This window comes from Amblyomma maculatum, chromosome 10 (assembly GCF_055883805.1).
Source record: "Amblyomma maculatum isolate TAMU_Amacu chromosome 10, ASM5588380v1, whole genome shotgun sequence".
Taxonomy (NCBI): domain Eukaryota; kingdom Metazoa; phylum Arthropoda; class Arachnida; order Ixodida; family Ixodidae; genus Amblyomma; species Amblyomma maculatum.
The window spans coordinates 117,157,085-117,176,210 of NC_139353.1; the positions used below are offsets into that span (position 1 = coordinate 117,157,085).

Below are 19,126 nucleotides of genomic sequence, written 5' to 3' on the forward strand. Positions count from 1 at the left end.
ATAACATATAACTGTTTGTTTTATACCCTTCTGACATATTGTGCACCAGTGTGGAGAAAGGATAGGTCACAAAACTTGAAGTAATTCGGACTGCTACGAAAGACAGCCATTCAGGCAATAGACAATGTTTCATTTATTGAGCCCACCAAAACTATTTTAAGAAATATAGGAAAGAAAAGCTACCAAAATTCATAGTTCAGTCTAATCATAAGTTGTACGAAGGCAATAAGAGAGAAGTTAGATTTTTTTACATTACCTAATCTTTGCGAACAAGAGTTCATTTACTGCCCGCCTGTAGCTAGAATGTAAACTTCAATTTAAACGCACAAATGTCCACAAGTATAGCTTACACACTTCACAGCATATTAAACAATGTCGCAACTAAACGCACTGACGCGATGTTACTAGAAAGGAGTGACCTGCTGCAGTTGCTCACCGAGCCCTTACTTAAACATAGAAATTGCTCTGTCTCGAATTTTTATTGTCGATTTCTTTACCTGTTACTACATTGCAGTTTAGTATCCAAAGTTTAAACCAATTAAGTCATGTCAGTCTCGCCTGGGTGGTTGTAGTGCTGTCAGCTGCTAGTATGAGGCTTTTTCTCCACACCCCACATTCTCGAAACATAGTTGCTTTAATGGTAAAGTACAAATTGTATTGATATTGATACACATTGGTATATATGTTTTCAATAACAGCTTTAAAGTTAATTACTCCATTAAAATATACAACAATATTTTCTGTGGAATAAAATGAATTTCTGGAGGTTCCAAAGATCTTGATAAGGCGATATGAAGTACTAAGATGTTTCTCACGTGACCGGAGACCACTAAAGACATCGTTCATGAATTCTGGCACGCGGTTCGCTTATGTAAGATAACCCAACGAAGTTTAAAAAACGAGTTTCCGTTGCCGTCTCGTGGCATCGGTTTCTACCTTGTAGGAAAAAAACTGCGTACCGTTTGGACATGTTTATGCTACTAGCATTGCCCAGTGTGTGGAAGGCGCGGATGGCAGTTCGAAATGCGGCCGTACCTGTTCGCTTCTGTGAAGCAGTATTTTATTGAGAGTATTGTTCACATCAGACATATTCTCAGGGGCTGAGGTAATCCAGCCTTGAGGATATAAGTAAGGAACTACATTGCAAATTTGAAACGGGTTTAACAAAGTGTTTCTTAGATCACCATTTTCTGCGCAGTTCTTCGGTTAATGCGCTCAGCTGATTATCAGAATGACTGGATGGCGATCCCCCGATAGAGGATTATATTTTTCTTAATGCTCAGAAAGTAATTCCCTCTCCCCTCCCGATATCGTGCGAAATATCGCATCGAGTGAAATCGCCCTCAGAACATTTTCACCGTGAGACAAGTAAGGCTTTCGCCTCGAAAAGGAGAAACTTAAAAAAAGCTCTCGCGAATCGATGCCCGATTCGAAAACCCTCCCTGGGCTAGGCTACGTGCGGCAGGCAAGGGTCTTGGTCACCTAATCGGAGTCACGCAAATCGCCTAGAATCGCTGTCTCTGATGTAGCCTATTCCAGCCATGACAGTTGCGCTTCAAAATGGTTCGACACTCTCCTGAATGCCACGCAAACAACGATTAATAAAAATGTAACACTGTTTTTAGAAAGATGTCACTCGGAGGCCCGTTAGTGATGCCTTAAGAGCAAGTGCAGTGTCAGGAGTGTTAAAATGGAAGAACCCTGATTTAAGAGTGACTGCCGTTGCGCTACCCGCATCTTCGGAAGCTGGGTTAAGGAGCAGCTGGTGCCGTAAATTACTTTTTGAACTATGAACCGAGCGAGGAACTTGAACCGACGCATGTTAAGATAACCGAAACCTCGATCTCATGCGCTATCACGTGAACATAGTCCTATATCTTAGCCTTCTGGCTCTGTGCTTTACTTGGCTTTTGCCGGCCTGAAAACAAGGCAATGCTATACAGAGCGAGGCAATACTCGAGAAACTTGTAAAGTAAAGCCATATTTTTAACTCAATTTTTGTCTTTCCGACTGCTAGTCAATATATTACATAAAATAAATTATATGTGACCTGATAAGCTCCCACTTAATGCATGTGCTACGTAACGCACGTGCATATAAGCCATGCTGACTACTTAACTAATGAATATTTATCAAATGACATGTTAGCGGCGCAGACTAATGACTACTTAAGAAACGGAAATAAATGTGCTGTACAAAATGTTGGCGAATAATTTAGCTGCATTTGATGCTTACGTGTACTTTTTCAAATGTCCCAACACAGATCATGAGGACTATAAAAATGTTACATTTGTGATATTCTCCATTAGATTCAGAATCAACGCTGAGGTGGAAGCACAGACCACACCATTCAGCTTCCCCGCAGTAAGCTAGATCGGTGATGGGTTTCACTATTTGGTCCGCGTTAGCATTCGCCGTCATACTGTGTGGGCTTCCCCGTGTTGCACCTAAGGGCGTAAGCAGAATGGCCATGTACGAAAACTACGCTGATTACCAAGACATCGAAAAGGTGAAAGACTCCTTATTTTCCTCTTTATCTATACCTTAAATATATGAATCACAAATATTTTAAAATATTAGACGCCACACCAAATGAAAGTCTTTTCGTGTTTTGTTTTTTGGGAAATGTTGCTGAAGTGCTGATGTATTGCTAGCTAATTGCTAGCTGCAATTTGGGTGTAGCCTGTGGTATTCATTTGAGAAAATTTTAAAGTACGTATTTATAACAATACAATAGCTTTAGTGCCGCATAAGCTCCGCCTTAAAAGTCTCATATCCGCATCTCCCCGTGAGGATACATTTTCGCGCTAACCCTAGTGAAAAATCCCGTATCGCGGCAAACAAGTTTCAACCGGTCCTGTAATATCCCGTATAAATTTCATATCAGTGTGACCAGTCCTGTATGAAGCTTAAACGGGTTTATATCGGACAGGTCATGTCCGGTATAAATCTCATTCCGGACGGTTTAGCCCAAAATAGAGTTGAAAAAGGACAGACCTATAACTTGCGAGTACGCTTTTGCAGGATAGTTGGTGCCTAAGCATTCGTTTTTTTTTTGCGCAAAAAACACGACACAAAAGAAACGAGGCAGACAGGACAAGTGGAGTTGTTACTAAGCGCTTGTCCTGTCTACTTCGTTTCTTTTGTGTCGTGTTTTTTGCGCAGAAAAAACAGAATACAGAACAGACCATTTCCAGTATGCGCCTTATACATGACATCGCAGTCTAGAATGGATAAGAAATGAGGCGGACTAGTCCTGCATGAAGCCTAAATGGGTTTATATCGGACAGGTCATGTCCGGTATGAATATCAATCCGGATGGTCCAGTCGGGTATCGAGGTAATACAGGGCAGTCCATTTCCATATGCATCTTATTAATGACATCCCAGTCCGGTATGGATATGAAACAGCGCGTATCAGTCCTGTATTGAGCTCATATACAGGACAGGTCTTGTCCGCGATATGAATGAAACTGATATGGGACAGAGTATTTCCGCTTCTGAGTACAATTCGGGCTGATCGTGAAGCTCAACCAGGATGACCACGTCGGAACATGCCTTCGAGCTAAATAAGCATGTATCCATATATATTATACATTACAACCTCTCTGTGTACGCGTTGTTTCGCAAATGCTTAGAAGATATGAAGCCGTGGATGTGTGCGCTGTAGTATTATGTGTGCGCTGTAGCTGTAGTATTAGTAGTGGTTTTATTACATATATATAAAAGGAATGAAAAGATGTTTGCCAGCACCGGAATCTGTTATCTGATATGTGAAACACCTGAACTGGGGTGGCGGAAATAAATCGACAGCGAGGAAGGGGTAGAGGAAATTAAAGATGTCAGCGATAGGGAGAAGGAACATGGTAAGTAATATATATATATATATATATATATATATATATATATATATATATATATATATATATATATATATATATATATATATATATATATTTATACAGTAGATAGCTTGAGGCCCACTCGATACATCGAGTGGACCAGCGCAACAGCTCAGTGTGCATGTCACTCTTTACGGCATAGAGGGCAGAATTGACTGTCGGGCTGTTTATTACATTTAGCAGACCCTTTTATAGTGCTCCTTTTAACGCCGCCTTTGAACGAAAGTGTGAATTATGACCTTATATGTAGTTTTATTATGGCGATTTAATTTGACATGTCAGCACACAGTTCATCACTTGAGAACTCTCCCGTAACCGCGGCGACCCGAGAGGGCGTGCTTGCTCCACGCAGAACCCAGCGAAGAGCACATTCGCTCCGTCGGTCTGTTCATCCAACCACACCTCCGTTACGACCGCGCGAATACCGCAAAGAGCACGTTCGCTCGGTCGGTCTGTTATCTATTCACACCTCCGTTACGACCGCGCAGAGACGGGACGAAGCACAGACGCGCACGAAGGCGCACCACATCCAGCCAGGATACCCTTTGCAGATCAACCGAATCTCTTTCTAAGTATTAATAAACAGTTTGATTTTAACTTCTCATCTGGCCTCACTGCTATCATGGCGCAGCCGACAGGATCTGCAGAGGTGTCTCGCGAGCGCGAAGGACCACCGGAATCCACAGTGCGCAGCATAACAACCTCGACGAGTTCCGAGACCATTCTCATCTGGTCACCAGCAAAATCGACAATGCGCAGTGTTCTCATCGAGTTGAAAAAACAGCGGCTGGCCGACGAGCTTCGAACCCGTGGACTACCATGCAGTGGCCGTAAGGATGTTCTCGTCACACGCCTCCCGGACGACAACGTTCGCCTTCCGGCCTCGCTGGCTGCTTGGCTGCTTGGCTGCTTCCGACTCAACTACCAGCCAGGCTGAAGCAGTAGGAGATGACAACGGAGGAGCGGACATGGAGGGACCGACGACAATCGAAATTCTTCAGGCAAAAGTTGACGAACTGGATCAGCTTGTAGCCCATTAACGCACGTCACACGCAGCGAGTGACGCAACGGGGCTACTGCATCCAGTGTCGACACGAACGGGGCACGATACGGACTCCCAACGGAACGACAGAAGTCTCGCGCCTACTACGACAACGAACCAACGGCCGGCAGACACGAATCGTGGTACATCTCCGTAGTCCTCGCGGGAGAACAACGCTCCAGCTCCCGAGGGTTCGCCAAGTCTTAATGAAATCATGGCCATGTTCGCACTCGCGCAACTGCAAATGACGGAGGTATTGTGGAGAGTGTCAGAGCCAGCTCAGCCCATTCTGATCCAGTCAGTGCACGACACCGCGTCCGCCTTCCCCGAGTACGATGGCAATGCGCAACAAAGTGTCTAGACGTGGATATCACAGGTGGAGCGCGTAGCTGCCTTGGCACACTGATCCCCATCACTGACGCTCGCTACTGCAGCAACACGGCTGCAAGGAGCTGCGAAGGATTGCCACAGCTCTTACTGCATGAGTTGCGAATCGTGGGACTCATGGAAGCAAGCCTTCGCCTCGCGCTTCGACAGGAGGCTCACGATGCAGGAATTCCTGGACCTACAGGCTGATCGAAGACTACGCATTTCGGAGACATTGGTTGGGTACATGTATTCGATAAATGCTCTGCTTGACAAATTCCGTACCCGATGGCGAACGAAGATAAAATTTCACTGATTCTTAGCGGAATGGCTAATCCACTGGCTGCACAGCCCTGCAGCAACGTCATTGAACTGATCGAATGCGCAGCGCTGTTCGACACTAGGTGACGCAAGACAGTCAAGACGCAGTTCCGACAATCTGGTCCTGGGCGGTCTAACCAGATGAGCAGCGACGGATCAAGGGCGGCGACAGACGGGCGCAGTGATCTCCGCGAACAGTCAACGGCGCGAGAACAGCGAGAACCGATGCGGGCCACGCGAGTGCATACCTGCTTCAACTGCGGCACAACGGGCCACTTTTCGAGGGAGTGCACGAGGCCGAAAACGGGAGCCACGATCACTGCGGAACAACGCCGAGCAGCCAGATCCAACGGCGCAGGCAATACCAGGACGACAGACACGCAAGCGAATTGTTTTCTGCAATCAACGGGAGGCAATTTGCCCATCGTCAAGGGCCTTGTCGAGAACCAACCGGTGAGAGTCTGCATTGATAGCGGCTCAAAAGTGTCCATGTTTAACGAGAGCTCTGTGGGCCCTAACGTTCGCCCCCGACCATGGGCGTCCTCAGATCACATTGAAGTGCTTGACCGATGCATCAGACCGACGCGAGTGGCAGCGTTGGACGTGACCGTCGGAACATCGACCGTGCGGCTCGAAGAGGTCGCGATCGCGCCCTTGCCCAGTGCCATGGATCTGATTCTTGGTTCAGACTGGCGCCGTGCCGCGACCCTCGACGTCACGTTCCACCCTACGAACGATGTCACCCTCGTCCCAATACCGCCTTCGGTGAGTGAATCTACCACACTCCAGACGCACGCAGTGTGAATCGTACTGGTGAGACGCTGATAGCAGCCTTCAGCAACCGCACAGTCATTGAAGAAATTTCACCAGAGAGCGACATCGGCTTCGTTAGACTGAACTCGAAGGGCCAGGGTCCCGACGAAGATTTATTTGACCTGGTTGAAGAGTCTGCATGTAAAATGGCCCATGACGCGAACGCCAACGGAAGGGATGAGCCCAGCTCAATTCTGAATCGTCATGTCGACGCGTTCACAGCGAGCACAGATGCGCTGGGGCATTTCGCTCACGCAGAGCACAGCGAAGAACTTAGGGACAACATTCCCGTCGCCACAGGGTCGTACCAATTTTGCCCCGCGGACCAACAGCTCATGAAGGACGAGGTCGGTGACCACTTGGCTTTGAAAAGAACATCCACGTACATGGACGATGTCGGCTAGGGAGCAGCTATGATCCCCGAAGCGCTGTCACTGCGCGATGAGGCGCTGAGAAGAGTAATCGTCAACGGCTTGAAGACGGACATCAAGAAGCCTCAATTCATGCGAGACGACATCTCATTTCTTGGCTATAGGAGCGGCGCAGAAGGGCTAACCCTGGACGAGGCGAGAGTCGCAGCAGTCGCCAAGTTCCAGCCCGAAAGCAACGTCAAGAAATTGTATTTGTTCCTGCAATTGGCAAACCATTACCGCTAGGTTCGTGGATACGCGCGCCCAGGCACAAAATTTAGAGGGGCCGTGTCAGCACACAGTTCATCACTTGAGAACTCTCCCGTAACCGCGGCGACCCGAGAGGGCGTGCTTACGCCACGCAGAACCCAGCAAAGAGCACATTCGCTCCGTCGGCCTGTTCATCTAACCACACCTCCGTTACGACCGCGCGAATACCGCGAAGAGCACGTTCGCTCGGTCGGTCTGTTACCTATCCACACCTCCGTTACGACCGCGCAGAGACTTCGCGGCCCGCGAACCCCGCCTGAGTTATGTCTCCCTTCGAACTTCGGAGAAGAAACGCGAGGACCCGACGCCTCGGGAAGAAGGCATTCGGAGCCTAGACGGGACGAAGCACAGACGCGCACGAAGGCGCACCACATCCAGCCAGGAGACCCTCTGCAGATCAACCGAATCTCTTTCTAAGTATTAATAAACAGTTTGATTTTAACTTCTCATCTGGCCTCACTGCTATCAGACACATATTTCATAATGCACTTGAAAAGTCACAGGCGTTTTGCAAGTTTAGTATCTGTCAGTGAATTTGATTGGTGGTATAAATGGTTGCGTTAGCGTATAAGAATACAGAGCAAATACACTGCGCCACAAAGACGCCGTGAGGGACTTTGTTGTTTCATTTCTACTCTTAATGGGTTTTAAAATTTTCCCGGTCTATAGGTGAAGCCAGCGAGCAGCATCAGGCAAACCGATAAACCCTGTTCACCGCTTCAGTAGTTGCTTACGTTCGGTTTCTCTCACATTTTATTTTATGCATGTGCAAATAATAGGCACTTGGCTCATTTGCAAAACTCACTACCTCCTCTCCGAACTAACAGGCAGTGCTTGGGCGGCAAAGTCATCTGATTGCAGCGATTGTTTGACGCCATAAAATTTATCGACCAATATTTACATAGCAGTGAATGTATGTCGCATGGGCACGTATGCAATGCGAAGCAGATAGCCGGCGCCAACGAGCAGGAGTAAAAGCCTTCAATTCGATACACGATTGTTGTGACGGGCTTTTACCAGCGGCTTCTAAACACTCCGCTATCCGCGACACATAACAGAAAGCTGGAAAAGTCCTATCGATGCCAAAAATACTATATAAACAGTTAATTCTGCGCTCTACATAGGCCCTCCATTTTTGATTGCTGGAGAGAGCTGTGATTTGCGTCTTGCATTGTGTTTGCGATTGCCTATTTTTTGTATTCAGTTATTTGCCACAATAAATCTGCGGACTGCCTTTCGCTTGTTATGTTGGATGCTTTATGCTCGTTTACTCGTAAAGCCATTTAGGTTTCGTGCCCAAGTGCTTTATAAGTACGCTAGAACGTTGCGTTGCATTTTTTTGAAGTTACAGTTCCATGGTGAATCTTCCGCAAAGATCGGCGAAATTGGTGACAAAGGACATAAAGTAGCGCTAAACGTACTATAGGGCATCTCACACCATCACGAGAGTGCAATACAATGTCCATGTGATGCTGGACCATGGCGCGCGAACGAACATCCTTGAAGACAGCGACTTGAAGGGCGCATTGACAGAGTAAGAGAGTTCAGAATGCCAGTTAACCTGCTGCGGAAGTAGCACAGGTCGTTCAGCTGGAAGTGAAGTTGATCAGTTTGGACCGCAGCGGGGTACTGATGCCGACGTGAAGAAACAGCGGGCATGCTTAAATAATCCCTGTCAAGGCTACATAGTCAGGCAAAGAAGAAACAAATATTTTCGCCACAATGGGAGCCCCAGAACCGGTGCTCTATCCATCTCTCCTAGATTCCAATGCGCCAGTGCGTCGTCGGGGGTTGATATGGAACATTGAGGTAGGTTAGATTGACATCAATTATAACACCGCCACAGAAAATGGAACCTAATCGCAGGACACTGATGGGTATGAACACAACCACAATTTAAATAAATTCTTTAATATTTTCATAAAGATAGAACAGAACTGTTAATTTTCTGTGAAGAGTAATTTCCAGCTGCCTGTTTTCTGATCATCGTCATGTGTCGACGTAGAAAGGTAAAATATAATCAGTGTAACAGAAAGCATTAAACTTTAAAAATCATTACCTATATTATATATATATATATATATATATATATATATATATATAATGTGAAGGAAAGAAGCCAACAGTCGGCCGTCGGCGAGGCCAACGAAAGCGTTGGGGATGGTACTTTATGTATTTTTTTAATGTTTACTTGCATAATCACAGAAATTAGTAATGTAATCTGTTTAGGGGAAAGATAATTAAACACAAAGTAGAAGAAAAAAACCACGCGCCGATGGTGGGAACCAAACCCACGACCTCCTAATATCGCGTCCGGTGCTCTTCCAACTGAGCTACATCGGCCGCTGTCCCCCCTGCGACTTGCTCGTGTATTTATGTTGTCTGTATACGAACCTTGAGGGTGTTCACCAGCGCCACCCTCAACCATAGCGACGGACGTAGAACGTCCTTTGTTACCGCCAGCGTCACGTAGAACGTGATCAAGAGCGAGGACGAAAGCTGTGCTAGAACACTCTTACGCTACCTATGGCTTCAAGACTGCCAGAACCGAGACCCCCGTAAGCGCCAAGCAGATCAATTAAGGGGAAATGAGGGTGCTCGTTATAATACATGAAGGAAAGAAGCCAACAGTCGGTGAGGCCAAGGAAAGCTTTGGGGATGGTACTTTATGTATTTTTTATAATGTTTACTTGGATAATCACAGAAATTAGTAATGTATTCTGTTTAGGGGAAAGATAATTAAACACAAAGTAGAAGAAAAAACAACGTGCCGATGGTGGGAACCGAACCCACGACCTCCGAATATCGCGTCCAGTGCTCTTCCATTTGAGCTACATCGGCCACTGTCCCCCCTGCTACTTGCTGACGGTTCTGGCAGTCTTGAAGCCATAGGTAGCGTAAGAGGGTTCTAGCACAGCTTTCGCCCTCGCTCTTGATGACGTTCTACGTGACGCTGGCGGTAACAAAGGACGTTCCACGTCCGCCGCTATGTTTGAGGGTGGCGCAGGTGAACACTCACAAGGTTCGTATACAGCCAACATAAATACCCGAGCAAGTCGCAGGGGGGACAGCGGCCGATGTAGCTACGTTGGAAGAGAACCGGACGCGATATTCGGAGGTCGTGGGTTCGGTTCCCACCATCAGCACGTTGTTTTTTTCTTCTACTTTGTGTTTAATTATCTTTGTGTTTATTATCTAGCGAGTGTGTGGAGCTTCGAAGCCGCACACTCGCTAAGCCATCCGCTATGCCTGAAGCAACAAGCCAGACCGCCACTCCACACTCGACTGATCCCATTGCTTCCCCTACCATCCTGTGCTCTGGTGGGCTTCGCCAGCGTGACCCCAGCTTTTTTAGTGGCGCCGACGACCAGGATGTAAACGATTGACTGTCCTCCTACGAACGCGTGAGCGCTTACAAGTGGTACGACACCCACGAAGTTAGCCAACGGCCTCTTTTACCAGACCGATGTAGCAAATTTATGGTTCCGCAACCACGAACCCGACCTACCCACCTGGTCGGCCTTCAAAACGAGCTTTTACGAGGTGTTCGGCCGCCCCGCTGTGCGCGAACTGCGCGCCGAACAACGCCTCGAATCCCGCGATCAGAATCCCGATGAAACGTTCACCAGCTACATAGAGGACATTGTGGATCTTTGTAGACGTGTTGATCTTTGTATATCCGAAGCTGACAAAATCACCAAAATCCTGAAGGGAATCTCCGACGATGCATTTCACATGTTGACGGCCAGAAACCCCCAAACCGTCGTCGAAGTGGTTTAGTTCTGTCAGAGTTACGACGTCCTCAAGAGGCAACGAGCTTCTACCCGGCGTTCTCTCGTGAACGATCGGTTATTCGTACCTCCGACAGCATGCGGTCTCACTTCTGAACCGCCTTCCCTCCTTCCCGAGATCAAGGCCTTTATACGGGAGGAAGTGGCTCACCAACTATCGCTCCTCCCTGCTTCTGCCGCAACCACCCCATCGATAGATTCTGCACTTCGACGCACCATCCAGGAGCAAGTTGCAGAAGTTTTACCGCCAAGCTCTTAAATTACGCCTGTGACAGCCCCGTTAACGTACGCCGCTGTCGCCGCCAGACCACCACCCTGCCCTGTCGCGTATGCTGCGCCGTTCCCACCGCAACCACCTCCGCCCTGCCCTTATCTGCCTCCTCGACGTCCGGTCAACAATCCATGGCGGACCTCCGACAACCGCCCCAATCTGTTATTCATGTGGCGTTCCTGGCCACGTCGCCCGGCTTTGTAGCCAGCGCACGCAGTCATACCGCAATGGCCCCCGCCTGTTAGAGCTGATGCTTGGGCGAGTTGGTATGTCATTTTCTGAAGAACAGCGCGACTTGGACAAGGACGGAAGGAAGACAACACAGACAGTGCCTGTCCGTGTTGTCTTCCTTCCGTCCTTGTCCAAGTCGCGCTGTTCTTGAGAAAACGCCTGATCAGTTACAACAGTTCAAACTTTGAACCTTCCCCTCCCCATGTCCCTGCTGGCACTTCTACGGACTCATTTTATCCTGACCGCTCCTCCCACTCCTCGCGTCGATCGCCGCCTCCCCGGCGTCGTTCCGTCTCGCCGCTGCGCCTTCGCTTTCCTGCTGGCCCGGAGGAAAACTAACAGCCACAGTTCCGGAGGCAAAAACTGCGTTTTCCTCTACTTGTGCAAGTCCTCCATCTTCCCCGACCAACGTTATCGAAGCGTTTGTTGATGGCGTCGCCGTTCTCGCTCTTGTGAACACTGGCGCCGCTGTGTCTGTTATAAGTGCCAACCTTTGCCGCCGACTTCGTAAAGTTACGTACGGCGCCTGTTTCGAAATTTTTTCTCGGAACTGCCAGCTCACATTGCATTCAACCGCTTGCGGCGTGCACAGCTCGAATTGTCATTCAGGGTGTTTTGTACGTCGCCGAATTTCTTGTGCTGCCTCGCTGCTCTCACGAACTGATTCTGGGTGGCGACTTTCTCACCATTCATCATGCGATTATTGATTGTGCCCGAGCCAGCATCGAATTGTCTCTGCTTTCACCGGCCGCCTCGTCTGACACACCGCTCCACGTCGATAAGATAACTGTGGCCGAAGATACTGACATCCCCGCCTGCTCTGCCGTCCTCGTGCCCGTTTCCTGCACCGGCTTTTCTGATTCGACAGTTCTGTTCACTCCGACTCATGCCGCTAATCGTCGCCATTGCTTAGTTCTGCCTTTCGCCCTTCTGACTTTCTGTGGTGGCTACAGCGCCATTACGTCTCTAACCCGTCGCCTTGTCTGTCAACGCTTTTTCGTGGAGAACGTCTTGGTTATGTCGAGTCCTTTGATGACGCTATGACATATTCCGTCTCATAAGACCCAACCCCACTGCAGCTCGATACTATTGACTTGCCCGCTTCTGTACAGAACGACGACTCCAATGCAGCTTTTTCTGGCTGTCTGGATGCCAGCCTTTCAGCAGATCAACGCGACCAGCTTGTCAGCTTGCTGCAGCGCTTCCGTTCCTCATTCGACCTTCCTCGGACATCTTTAGAGCGCACATCCGTAGTCACTCACTGCATCGACACCGGTACACACGCCCCGGTACGCCAGCGCCCTTATCGGGTATCGGCTGCTGAACGTCAAGTTATCACCGAGCACGTTAATGACATGCTTCAGCGTGGCGTCATCCAGCCTTCACACAGCCCTTGGCCTTCTCCAGTTGTTCTCGCGAGGAAAAAGGATGGCTCTATACGGTTCTGTGTTGATTACAGGCGTTTGAACAAGATAACGCGAAAAGACGTATACCCCCTTCCGAATTCTTTTCATCTCTGGATCTTCGCTCGGGCTACTGGCAGGTACCCATGGCAGCTGACGATCGACCGAAAACCACCGCCTTTGCGACACCTGATGGCCTCTATGAATTTAACGTCATGCCGTTTGTATAGTGCAACGCGCCGACCACCTTCGAGCGCATGATGGACACAATTTTGTGCGGACTCAAGTGGCATGACTGTCTTTGTTACCTGGACGATGTTGTCGTGTTTTCAAAAGATTTTACGTCACATTTGGACCGTCTCGAGTGTGTGCTAAAGTGTTTGACTGATGCCGGCCTGCAACTAAATTTGAAAACGTGCTGCTTCGGGGCTCGCCAGCTTCCTATATTGGGACACGTTGTTTCGAAAGACGGTGTTCGTCCAGATCCTGCGAAACTCCGTGCAGTAGCTGAGTTTCCACGCCCAACTTCTCTAAAAGAGTTGCGTAGTTTTATTTGGCTGTGCGTGTATTTTCGTCGCTTCGTCCGCAATTTCGCTTCGATCATCTCGCCGTCGACTGATCTCCTTGCCCGTGACGCCACTCTTTCGTCTTGGACATCCGTCTGCGATGAGGCCTTTTCGACACTTCGGCGCCTTCTAGTGTCACCTCCGATTCTCCGCCATTTTGACACTGCGGCGCCTACCGAAATTCACACTAATGCCAGCGGTGTAGGTCTCGGTGCTGTCCTTCATCATCATCATTTATTGTACCCTTAAAGGCCCCAGGTGGGGTATTACATAAGGGGGGGGGGAGGTAACACATAAAGATAACAATCGTTCATGGTCTAAACATAGGTACAAAAAGTCAAAATGCTCAAATACAAATGAAGGAGGCACTGCAAATAAACAGGAAGAGGAAACAATCGGTTATGAAGCGAAATGACATTTCAAGTGTTCTTTAAATCTAGTAGGGTCACGTTCGGTTACAATGTGTTCGGGAAGCTGGTTCCTTTCTTGAATTGCGGCTGGTAGAAAAGACTTATTAAAGGCGTTAGTAGATCCATGTAAGCGCTGGATGCTCATGAAGTTGAACAGACAAGATGATGTGCGCAATGGTGGAACTAACAGAGAATCACGGAGATGGTGGAAGTTGTGGTACAGGTTATGAAACAGGCATAGGCGAGAAATATTGCGTCTTAGGGCTAAAGGGCTGATACCGAGAGATGTCTTAATACTGCTGATGCTGAAACGAAAGTCATAATTTGAAGATATAAAACGGGCAGCGCGATTCTGGATGGATTCAATTTCGTTAATTAAGTACATTTGATGAGGGGACCAAATTGCAGATGCGTATTCGAGCTTCGGGCGAATGAAAGTTTCGTACGCAAGTTTGCGAATGGATGGAGGTGATAGTGAAAGTGACCTTCTAATAAAGCCCAGAGTTCTCGAAGTGTCAGCAGCTAGTTTGGTGATGTGCTCATTCCATGTTAGTTTACTGCTGATTAGGACGCCGAGATACCTGTAAGTTTCAACCTGTGATATGATAGTTGCCTTTAGTGAATATGTATAGGAAATATAAGAACGTTTACGTGACACCAGCATGAATTTGCATTTGGTTACGTTCAGTTCCATCATCCAGTCTGAGCACCAGGTATCAGTTTTACGTAAGTCGTTTTGAAGGGTTACTTGGTCATCGTGAGAAGAAATGCGACGGTATAAGACGCAGTCGTCGGCGAACAGGCGAATGGATGATGCTATGCCAGAGGGGAGGTCACTTATAAAGATGAGGAACAGCAATGGCCCAAGCATGGATCCTTGCGGCACGCCCGAGATTACTTCGTGTGTGCCGGAATGATGCCCTCCGATGACGGTGTATTGAAAGCGGTTCGTGAGGAAGCAGTTAATCCAGGACAAAGTTCATGGATCAATACAAGGGCGTGAAAGTTTAAACATCAGTCTTTTGTTCGGGACGCGATCGAATGCCTTGGAAAAGTCCAGGAATATGACATTGGTTTGGAAAGATGAGTCAAGGTTAAAGTGAAGGTCAGTAGTGAATTCAAAGAGCTGAGTCTCGCAGGAAAGACCGGGGCGGAAGTCATGTTGGTTCTTAAAGAAAAATGAGTTATTATCGAGGTGGCTTGCAACTTGGGAGTAGATGGTGTGTTCCATTATTTTACAGGCTATGCAAGTTAACGAAATAGGGCGATAATTGGATGGATCGGAGTGGTTTCCTGATTTGAACACTGGAGATACTCTACTTAGTTTCCAGTCATCCGGAATCGAACTGCTAACTAAGGACTGCGTGAATATGATCTGAAAGATAAGGCTGGAAATAACTTTGGTGGACTTAAGCACCTTCGCAGATATATTTTCCGGACCAGGGCTACTTTACAGCTTTGAGCTGTCGATCAATTTTTCAATTCCTTCAGAATTGATGTGAATGGGGGGCATCTGAGCAAAGTTTAAAGGAGGTTGGTTAGGTGTGTTCAGGGTAGGTTCTCGAGTGAAAATAGAAGTATGAATTCATGACATCGGAACGCTGATCAATCGGCACTGGGGAGTTGTGATTAAGTAAGGAAATGTTATGGCTTTTATTGCGCGTAGGTGCCAGAATATTCCAGAATATTTGGGGGTTGGTACGAAGAATGCAGAGTAGGTCCTGGTGATGAAACTTTTTCTTTGATTGTCTCAAAAGCTGTATGTATTCCTTCAGGCAAGTAAAATATTTTTCCCATTTAAGTTCAGAATGTGATGTCTTCGCTGCACGAAAAAGGCGTTTTTTCTTTCGGGATAGCTTTCTCAAAGCGTTCGAATACCACGGGTTTTCTGTATTACCGCGAATAGAAACGAGAAGAACGTACTTATGAATGAGTGATAAAAGTTTGTGCTTAAATAACAGCCAGTTTTCGTTCACAGATTTTAGAGAGGCAGTTTCATGGAAGGAGTGGTAAATTATTTCTAACTCTTCGTTAATACCAGACACGTCTGCCCGCCTGTAGTCACGTATGTGTTTTGTGGATTTCTGTGGAACAGGGCTGGGAAGGATAAGTCAAATAGCAGCATTTTGTGATCGCTCACACCACTGACACATTGCATTGACTGTATCAAATCGGGATTGGTGGAAAGAACTAGATCCAGTGTGTTATTATTGCGAGTTGGCATGCTTACAGTTTGGGCAAGATTAAACATAAGAGCGAGATCAATAAAATCTTTGGAACAGCGGGAGGATGCAGATAAGCTCATCCAATCAATATCTGGAAAGTTAAAATCGCCACAAAGAATATAATTGGCGTTAGGATAGCGAAAATTCAAATCAAGAAGGACCAAGTGCAGATCGTTAGTAAAAGAGGTATCCCAATCCGGTGGGCGATAACAGGCAATCAGTATATTTGTGCTTCCGGGAGGCGAAAAGTTTACACAGAGAATTTCATGGCGACATGTAACATCAATAGTGAAGGAATGTATAACCGATTTTATCAGTACAAGAACGCCACCGCCCCTACGACCGGCCCTGTCAAGCCTATGAACGGTGAAAGATGACATGTCGTCAAGCAGTTCATCATTGCAGATGTCCGGAGTCAACTATGTTTCGGTGAATACCGCAATACTGCTTTGATTGTCTTTTAGGATAGTTTCCACAGTTTCCTTCTTCGGTATGAAACTACGAACGTTTGTGAGGACGACAGACATAGTTCGACACGCAGGCGCACTGGTGGGAGCTTGAACAGGCTGATATGGCGGCGAGACCGGGTGCCGGTGTTTTCGCGGTGACTACGTGTCCAATGGTATTTCGTCGTGGCGTGCCCTTCGATGCCGCCAACTCTCCATCTTGGTTTTTACAAGCACCAGCGGACGACCTGTGCTTGAGCCTGATGGTGGTGGGGGCGAGGGTCTCGTCGGAGGGTCCTGAAGACCCCTACCACGCTCTGCACAGGGGAGGGCTCCGTGCTCCTGTGTTGAGCAGAGTGCTTAAGGCATGCCTTTAAGTTTTCCTGGATGTGCCCGTGACTGCAGGCACTCTTGCCTACAGAGCCAGGTCCGTATGGGCAGCATGCATACTGCTATGAAATGAGTAGAGTTATTTTTTGTTTTCTTGTTCCTCTGTGATATCTGACATTTTACTTATTTTGCCTTTTCTGCTGCGGTTGTCACACGAGTCCGGTATAGTGGTGCAGTAATTTTTTTTTTATGAATCTTCCTCCATCGTTTCTCTTACCCGTGCATTTAGCGGTTAATATAATCTGGCATAGTGACGGACGTCTTTTCGCATCAGACTAGATTTATTAGTTTTTTTTCTCTCTTAATGTTTTGTGTAGGTTTTGCCATTCTTTCTCATCCCCTACCTCTTGTCTGTGGTGTCGGAAGTTAATTTTTTTCTTTTGCTTGATTCTTCTATTCCTAAAATCAGTATTTTCTCTCTTTAATTTGTGGACCAACGATTACAATGCCGTAGGAGACAGCAATTCTCTATTGTTCACCCGATTTTTATTTCTTTGTTGGGGACTGTCCTGTTTACTTTTCTACCCCAGTCTCTCTTTTTTTATGCTTTGAGTTTCGTACGTCTGCCTCTCTCCCCGTATTGTTATTTGTCATTTTGTGTGACGGTGGTTTTGCTGCTGTTCTTTTCTGGTTCTGGTTTGTGTTTTGTTTCACTTGCAGGTCTGGATGCTACCTTCTGGGGTTTTCCTTTTAATCTTCTTAAACCAGCGTGGACCACCTTTCGACATGGACCTCGTTTGTTTGTTTGTTTTTTTGTTTTTTTTTAATACCTTCTATCGCTTTTAACAAGTGTTTTTTTTTATCTCGAGCTGCTGCTCGTTTTTATTTATTTTTAATTGGTTTAAGCCTGGCAAAGCTTTTGCTGGTCCGGGCTCCCCCTCAATTTTTTTATGCTTTTTTTTCTTCTCAGTTCGAGGGGACGAATAAGAATGGTGACTGCTATGTTTTTAGTTCATGCACGGAGTCGGAGTCATCGTCATACATGTACACTTTATTGCCAATGATAAGCTTGTCAAAGCACATCTTGAAATTAGAAGAGCTCTGCTGCGCATATGCAAATAGTTTTCCGCGGCCAAATCGAACACGCGCCGAGTAATCTTCGACTGATCTTTCAACTTGGGCCCAGCAGAGAGGATGTTACACTTTGTTTTGTAATTGACTAGCTTAACTATAATGGGCCGATTCTTTGCTTCTCGGATGCGACCAAGTCTATGGGCTCGCTCAATTTCAGAGCTATCGATATTTAAACCTAGTATCTCACAGCAAAATGTGATAACATTTGACTCCGTCTCCGCCCAAGTTTCGCCCTTTACATCCCTGATGCTAAGAAAGAGCAGCTTTGTGCGACGAAGACGATTTTCAGAGTCGTCACATTTCCTCGTAAGTGTCTTGATATCTAAAGATATCTTCTCGATGGTAGGGTTAGTGGCCGATCTAGAGCTGTTTTCCTCGGATTGGTAACTATCCACAATCTTTTCAAGCGCATCAACGCGATTCGAAAGACTACAAACCATGTTTTCTATGCTTTTTTGAGCGTCTCGTATTACCGAAACTTCAGACAGTATATTGTTCTGGGTGAGCTCGATGCGTGCAATTGCCGATGAAATGGATTCAAGCGATACGCGTGAGTCAGGGTCCGGACGTGGATTCAGCTCAATGCCCCCGGACAGCCCAAGCAGTAACAATGTGAGATAGGCATTAACGCAGTATGCAAAACATGACTGAAAAATCAGTCTACGCCAAGATTCAAGAGTGTCAAGGGGGCACGACACCGCAAAAAAGAATGGATCGCTCGAACGAATGCAAGGTTGAAGTAAGTAACTAACCTGCAGTAGAAAGGGCGTATTCATTACCACATTCATGTCGGTGGCGTGCCCCAACTGGCACAAGAGCGGTCGCACTTTATGAAGACTACGCAGATTTCCAGCGCTGATAGTCCCGCGTGGTTGCCAAATGAAGGAAGGTACGAAGGCAGGAATAGGCGGTGGCAATGCTCCTTTGTCATCGGTCATGAGCGGCTCAGAAAGGTAGTAGGCCGGCCCGTCGAAATTCAGAGTCAAGTGTGGACTGGCATGGTAGCCAGAAAGCACTGGGGTGATGGCCGAAAACAGGATAGCCTGCAGTAGAGAGGGCGTATTCAGGACCACATTCATGGCGGTGGCGTGCCCCAACTGGCACAAGAACGGCCGCGCTTTATGAAGACTACGCAGATTTCCAGCGCTGATAGTCCCGCGTGGTTGCCAGATGAAGGAAAGTATGAAGGCAGGAAT

General features: G+C 47.2%; 1 protein-coding gene across 5 annotated transcripts in view; it reads left to right on the forward strand.

The window, feature by feature from the left end:
• Positions 1-19,126, forward strand: part of LOC146177308 (uncharacterized) — a 141,975-nt gene that overhangs the window by 42,009 nt on the left and 80,840 nt on the right. For 3 of the 5 annotated variants that reach the window (XM_084580423.1, XM_084580424.1, XM_084580422.1), the window contains exon 3: positions 17,517-17,591. In XM_084580423.1, the coding sequence (XP_084436549.1) occupies positions 17,517-17,591 (75 nt within the window). Of the gene's footprint in view, positions 1-2,278; positions 2,510-17,516; positions 17,592-19,126 lie in introns of those variants that run through there. The other 2 variants (XM_084580426.1, XM_084580425.1) reach the window with 2 other exon arrangements.